Below are 6,486 nucleotides of genomic sequence, written 5' to 3' on the forward strand. Positions count from 1 at the left end.
ACCACTGAGTGGACTCTCATTTCTTGAGAGCTTTTATTCCTTAAGAGAATTAGGATATTATCATCCCTTCCTAGAAAACCAAAGCATGGCCCTTGTTTTTTTGCCCTTTTTTTGTGTAGTGTTATGTTCTGAAAAGTGACCCTCAGTGGATGAAGTTAAGGCAAATGAGTTGCTGCTTTGAGATGGGAAGCAAAATTACAAATCTTCACCTCCTCAGGCCATCCCAATTAATTTGGGAAGTTTGCAACTTTTTGGAACTACTTGAGTCGAGCAATGGGAAGTAAAGCATTCCTGAACTGAGGATTCTTACTTGCCAGATTCTTCTGTGCCTTCGCCGCTGAGGTGGTTTTGTGCTGAAGGCAATAACTTCAATGAGAAGATAATTTCAGCATGGAGTAAGAGCTTCTGACAGAGACCCAAGTGTTGCCAGCAGTTGCTCCAGGTGCTCCTGCCAACAGCCCCTGCAGGCAGGAGTGCAGCCCCCAATGCACGTGGGCTTTGGCTCCCTCTGGCACAGAAGCCCCCCACGGGCACAGGTCTCTGGGGCAGGAGACAGGCACTGGTGCTGCCAGGGCTCGGGGGTGGCAGGTCTGCTTGGGCAGGGACCCTGCCACATCTGCTGATGTCAGCGCTCCCCGGGCGCAAGGGGTCAGAGCAGCATTCCTGCCCTGGCCCACACGTTCCTCGTCTGTGTCACACGGCCACGCTTAGGATGGCCACCAGCCAGGATGTGTCCCAAGGAGGCCGTGCCAGCTTCTGTGGAAGGCCCCATGCCCTTCCCAGCGCAGCTGCGTCGGCAGCCCTGGGGCCTCCTTCTGCTGCCCTGAGCCCGCAGAGCAGGGCAGCGTTTGCTGATGGTTTGAGCCGTTCCTAAAGATCCTGTCGGGGTGTCTTAGACACTTGGGGTGAGGGATTCCTTCCAACCTGAGCCACTTTGGGTGGGCTGGGGGTGGTCCCAGGGCAGGGGGCAGTGTGTGCAGGGGCCCTTTGTGACATGGTGCAGCATGGTCACCGTGGCATGGAACGGGACAGCGTGTCCAAGGGCCCTTTGTGACACGGGGTGACATAGGAGCTGGTGGTGACAAGGCCACACCACAGTGCTCGGAGCACGCGACGGGACAGGACGGGACAGAGCGGTGCCGTGAGGAGCCCCCGCACAGCACACTTGTTCGTGTCTGACCCAGAGCTTTTCCGAGGTGCTATTCCTGCAGCTGACCTCGAGGCCAGACCACAGGACTTGGTGACCCGTGGCCTTCCCAAGGCTTCTCTTCTGCAGGTGTCCTCGAGGGCAGACCGTGGGACTTGGTGCCCCAGAGGCATCTCCCATCCCTGCCACCAGTGCCCTCGAGGCCAGACCACAATCCTTGACAGGAGTCTCCTGTCCTTGTGGCAAGGAGCCCTCGAGACCAGAGTGCAGGACTTGCTGTCCTGTAGCCTTCCTGAGGCTTCTCTCTTGAAGGTGCCTTCCAGGCACGACTGCAGGCCTTGCTGACTCGGAGATTTCTGAGACATCTCTCCTGTGAGTCGTCACAAATCCAGTCACTGACATGGAGCAGAGATCCCCGAGAGTGCCCAAGCTGGCCTGGGTGGAGGAAGAGGAAGAAGGCCCTGGAGCTGGCCCAGCACAGGAGACTGAAGAGGTGGTGCGGTTCAAGCCTCTGCAGGAGGGTGAGTGGCAGAGCTGGGCTGCTGGGCTGCAGGGCTGGTGGCTGCAGCCAGCTTGGCCACATCCCATCCCATTGCATCCTATTGCATCCCATTGCATCCCATTGCATCCCATCCCATCCCATCCCATCCCATCCCATCCCATCCCATCCCATCCCATCCCATCCCATCCCCTGGGGACATGCCCATGGACAGGACGGAATAGGGGCCAGGACAGACACCCCAGAGCCGTGCTCCATCCCTTGGGACATCCCGGGGCTGTTCCTACCTGGGGAGCGCAGGGCTGGGCTGTGTTCTCCGGCCTCGCCCGCAGCCCCTCAGCTCAGGCTGCGCTCGCTCTTTGCCAGATGCAGCCGTGCAGCGCACACAAGAGCAGGAACGCACCCGTGGCCTCTTCCGCAGAACAGCGCAGGTACCTGCAGCCATCCCCACCTGGGCTGGGCCTGCTGTCACTGCTCAGCCGAGCACCGCGCTTGGAGCATTCTGTGGAACATCCCTGGCTTTGAGGGCCATGGCAGTGGGGTGGCAAGGGAAGCACTTCTCTGGGGAAGCTGGGGACATTCCTCCCTCTGGCAGCTTTCCAAGTCTCCCCGTGCCTTCTCCAGGTGCCTGCCATGGTGAGGTACATCCACCAGTGGCTCATGGCCAATCAGTTTGCTGAGCACAGGCTGAACAGGGCCCTGCTGGATCTCACCAAAGAGCAGCCTGCTGACGTAGTAATGACGCTCCTGCGTGTGGCCCCATCCTGTGACAGGTATGGGGCCCACCTGCCCAGAGGGCTCAGGGCTCCCCAGCCCATCAGCCTATACAGCCTGTCCCAGGTGTCTGACCAACAGAGAGTTCCAGGGCCCTCTGGCTGCTCCCTTTGCCAGCCCTGGCACGTCAGCCCCCGAGCCTTCTGCCATGCTTCCTCGCTGGCCCTCAGGGACCTGTCCCCACAGGGCTGGGCTGTCTGGGTGCTGCTGGCGAGGGGCAGTGGGCAGAGGCAGGGCTGGCAGCCAGCTCAGCTCCCCGCTGCCGCCCAGGCCACGGTGCTGTGTCCCAGACTCCTCTGAGACAGAGCTCTGACCCCACAGAGCTGCTTTGACCATGTGGAAGAGCATCATGTGCTCGCCCAGGACTGCGGAGCCGGCGCAGCTGATACTCCTCGATGTGCTGGGGAGCTGGCCAGAGCACAGCACGTGCACCTCCGATGGGGACAAAACGGGTGTCTTTGTCCTGGCTGTGAGTTTCTGACACTGGCCTTTGCTGGCCCCAAGGCCACCTGTCCAGCAGCTCTGCATCCTCCTTCCCCCACTGCATCTCCCTGCCTCAGGCGCTGGGCTGAAACCTGGCCTCGGGGCAGCTTCAGGGCCACCAGGCCCGGTGCTCCCCCTGTGTCTCTCCGGGCCTCTCCCTCCCATGCTCGGGCCCTGCCACACGGACACCTCGGCACTGAGCACTGTCTCGGGCTGCTCTGTCCTTTGCAGGCAACTGTGGTGATGTGGAAGATCCTCCAGATGCCCTGTGTCCCACATGTAGTGACCGTGTATTTCCCCCGCCTCTTTGTGCATCTGCTCTTCCAAGTGTTCTTCAGCACGTTGGATGTGCCAGCGGAGGTCGATACCTTCTGGAAGGGATGCCAGCAGCAATACGGCCTTGCCACCAACCCCAACAGGTGCTCCATGCCAGTCCTCCTGTCCCTGCCAGGTGCCCAGGGCAGGAGCCAGTGCTCCCAGCGTGACCTGGGCTTTGCTCTGCATGCAGGTTTGCAGTGCGGACCCTGAAGTCCCTGCTCTGCCAAATGCAGCACGAGGATGTGGTGGTGGCAATAGAACGCAAGTGTGGCTGGGACACGCTGCTGTGTGCTGACACCCACCACTATGCCGTGGGTCTGCTGGCCAGGTGAGACCCCCTTCTCCCCACTGCCTCTGACATTTGTGCTCAGTGCCCAGGGTGCCCCACACAGTCCCCGTGGTCGTGGGCCAGAGGGCCTTGTCACCAAGGAACAGCCAAGCCGACTGGAAAAGGCTGGGAGAGGAGGGGGCCCACAAGGAGCCACCTCCCAAATAGCCCAGGGCCCTTACAGGATGCTGGGGAAAGGCCAGACCTCTGTGAGTCAGTCCTGGGAGAGGTTTGTCCCCCGGCCCAAAGTCTTGGTTTCTTTTTCTCCTGCCAGGGAGATGTCCTGTGTCTCCATCCCCTTGTGCTCAAGGATCGCTCGCGACCTGCTCCGGCTGCTCAGCACACAGGAGCCACGCTGGGAACTGCCCGCCCTGGCGTTCCTTGTGGAGGTGAGCCTGATGGCCAGCGCTGCCTCGCTCAGCTGCCTCCCAGCTCTCTGCCCTCTCGTAGCCGCAACTGCCTGGGACGGTGCCCGCGCCCTGCGCTGCTGCCTGGGCCCAGCCCTGTGCTGTTCCGGGCTCTTGCCGGCCAGGTCCCCTGTCACTGCCCTGTGCCTTTCAGGTTCTTGAGTGCCTGAACTTGAGTGAACGCGGTGCTAAGAGAATCCTGCAAATCTTGTCAAGGCACCTGCGGAGCGAGTGCAGGGAGAGGCGTCGCCTGGCGCTCAGGGCCCTTCTCGTGCTCATCGATGATCCCTTGATGGTGAGAAGGGGGCAGCGGCTGAGGCTGCGCTTGGGAATGCAGTCACTTGGGCTTGGCTGGGCTTTGGGCGCTGGGGCAGCTGCTCCCAGCTCTCCTGCCTCCTGGTTCAACTGCCCAAGTGCTTCGGAACAGCCCTTTGGCCCCTAGGCCCTGCGGCAGCAGGATGGCGTTTCACAAACTTGTGTTCTGCACAGAGCGAAAAAATGTGGAGCCTGACTGAAAGTCTTGTGGAGCTCCTGTGGGACGCAGATGGAGAGATAGTCAGCATGACAGTCAGGCTCCTCAGCTTTATCTTCTGGGACAAGGCCATGCTGATGCCCAGCCCCATCGCACTGCAGCTGGTTGAGGCGCTCCTGCCACTCTTTGACCACGTAAGGCTCGCTGCCCCCAGCCACGGCCACTGACTGCTGCCTGGACACTTTGTGCCCTGTGGATTTGCAGGCCTGAGCCAAGCTGAGCCCCGTGCAGCCGATGCTGAGGTCTTTTTTTCTTCCTTTCATACAGGACAATAGCCATGTGCAGCTGCTCTCCATACTGCTCTTCCAAACATTGATGTCTCTTCCACTGGAAAAGGAAGAAAAGGCCCTGAAGACACACGTGCGCCAGAGCCTGCTGCCACTCTTCTTCCACTGCCATGATGAGAATCAGCATGTGGCACAGGTGAGGACTCATGGGCTGCTGCTGTCCCCCTGGGAGGGGGCTCAGCTGCCTCCTGCCCTAGCGCCTCGTGGGCTGCAGCCTCCTCCAGGCCTTGGCACAGGGACACAGGGACACAGGTCCTGCGCCCTGGGCTGTGGGGCCATCTCCGCATCTCTGCTGCTCTCCAGGTTTCTCAGGAAACGCTGCTTTGTGTGGCTGAGTTCCTGAAGAGGAGGGATCTTCAAAAACTGGTGAAGAACAAGAAGCTGTGGAAGTTCACCGAGTGCCTGGTAAGGACGGCCTGGAAGTGCCAGCCTCAGGCTGGAGAAGCCCCCTGAGCGCGGTGCTCAGTGTGTGGGCTGGCAGCTGTGCCCCTGCCCGCTGCTGCACCCAGAGGCTGCGCGGGCTCTTCTCCAGGCTCCCGTGGGCCCGAGCCGGGGCCGATGGAGCCCCGGCCCGGCGGGGCCGCGGGGCGGGGCGGCGCCGCGGCTCCCGGGGCAGCAGCCGCCCCTCTGCCCCCTCCAGAGCCCGGCGCCCGCGGCTGCTGGCCGCGCCTCAGGGCTGTGCGGGCAGGGGAGGCCGGGGCTGGGCGCAGGGAGCGCCCGGCACAGGGGCTGAGCCCGCGCCAACCCTTCCCTCCTGCCGCTCTCTGCAGCTGGCCGACGACAGGAGCCGAGCGGCCGAGCACCTGCGCCGGGCCCTGCAGTACCTGGACAGCCCGCAGCAGTCCCTGCGAGAGGAGGCCATCAGGTTCATCGGTGAGCCGTGAGCCCGGGCTCCCCTTCCCTCCCCGCCCCGCCGCAGCTCGGCCCCAGCCCCGGCTGCTGCCCCGGCAGCGCCATCCGGGCCCGGCGCCGTGGAGCCCCGCCTGGCCTCGGCGCTGCTGCCGCCCTCTCGCAGCCGTGCCCTGGGCCGGCAGCGTGCGGCAAGGGCCCGGGCTGAGCCCTGCCGGGCCAGGAGGCCGTGTGGCCACAGGGCCGGCAGCGCCGCTGGCAGGGAGCTGTGCCGCTGGGCCGTGACAGGCTCTGTGTTCACAGGGATGGCCGGGCAGCACCTCAGGGGGAAGAAGGAAGAGCTCCAGCTCATCTGTGAGGGTGAGTGAGGGCAGCGGGCTGTCAGCGGGGGCTGGCGGGGGAGCTGCAAGCCCTGCCCCGGCTGCCGAGGGCTCTGCTCCCTGTGCGGACGAGGGGCGGTGTGGGCAGAGCACACAGAGACGTCAGGGCCACCTGGGGGATTCGTGGCCAGCAGCTTCGGGCTGATCCTGTTGGTCCCTGCTCCCTGCTGGCCATGGCTAGAGCCGGCTGGCACGGCCCTGGAACGGGGGTCTCTTCGGGTCCCCTCAGATCCGGGAACTGACCATGGCTCTGTTCCTCTCTCTTTCAGCCCTTGAAGGCATGGCAGATGACATCAGCGTCGCCGTCGGAAGCCTGGCAATTCAAACACTGTACGTCCTCCAGGCAGTAGAGAGAGCTCGATATTCCATCTTCGACAGCCTGCGTGATCAGCTCCACAGGGCATGGAGGACGCGGCCTCGTCTGTCAGGGCTCGGCTGGCTGCACTGCTGGAGCTCTGCAGAGAGCTGATCCCAGAAGCTCT

The 6,486-nt window shown here is 62.9% G+C and overlaps 1 protein-coding gene across 1 annotated transcript; it reads left to right on the forward strand.

The window, feature by feature from the left end:
* Positions 1-2,273: 2,273 nt before the first annotated feature.
* On the forward strand, positions 2,274-6,182 carry LOC137466853 (maestro heat-like repeat-containing protein family member 7). The gene is made up of 10 exons (XM_068178486.1): positions 2,274-2,419; positions 2,742-2,889; positions 3,135-3,322; positions 3,412-3,549; positions 3,824-3,938; positions 4,111-4,251; positions 4,446-4,622; positions 4,756-4,911; positions 5,079-5,648; positions 5,928-6,182. Exons 1-9 carry the CDS (start codon positions 2,280-2,282, stop codon positions 5,226-5,228), a joined length of 1,353 nt encoding a protein of 450 aa, XP_068034587.1. The 5' UTR covers positions 2,274-2,279; the 3' UTR covers positions 5,229-5,648; positions 5,928-6,182.
* The last annotated feature ends 304 nt before the right edge of the window (positions 6,183-6,486 follow it).

Source organism: Anomalospiza imberbis, unplaced genomic scaffold (genome assembly GCF_031753505.1).
Source record: "Anomalospiza imberbis isolate Cuckoo-Finch-1a 21T00152 unplaced genomic scaffold, ASM3175350v1 scaffold_45, whole genome shotgun sequence".
Taxonomy (NCBI): Eukaryota; Metazoa; Chordata; class Aves; order Passeriformes; family Viduidae; genus Anomalospiza; species Anomalospiza imberbis.

Bases quoted from the DNA above. Each gene is read 5' to 3' on its own strand.
- LOC137466853 (XM_068178486.1), top strand. From the start codon at position 2,280: ATGGTGAGGTACATCCACCAGTGGCTCATGGCCAATCAGTTTGCTGAG. The intron at 3,323-3,411 runs GTGCTCCATGCC...CTCTGCATGCAG, and splicing joins CTTGCCACCAACCCCAACAG to GTTTGCAGTGCGGACCCTGA. The intron at 4,623-4,755 runs GTAAGGCTCGCT...CCTTTCATACAG, and splicing joins TCCTGCCACTCTTTGACCAC to GACAATAGCCATGTGCAGCT.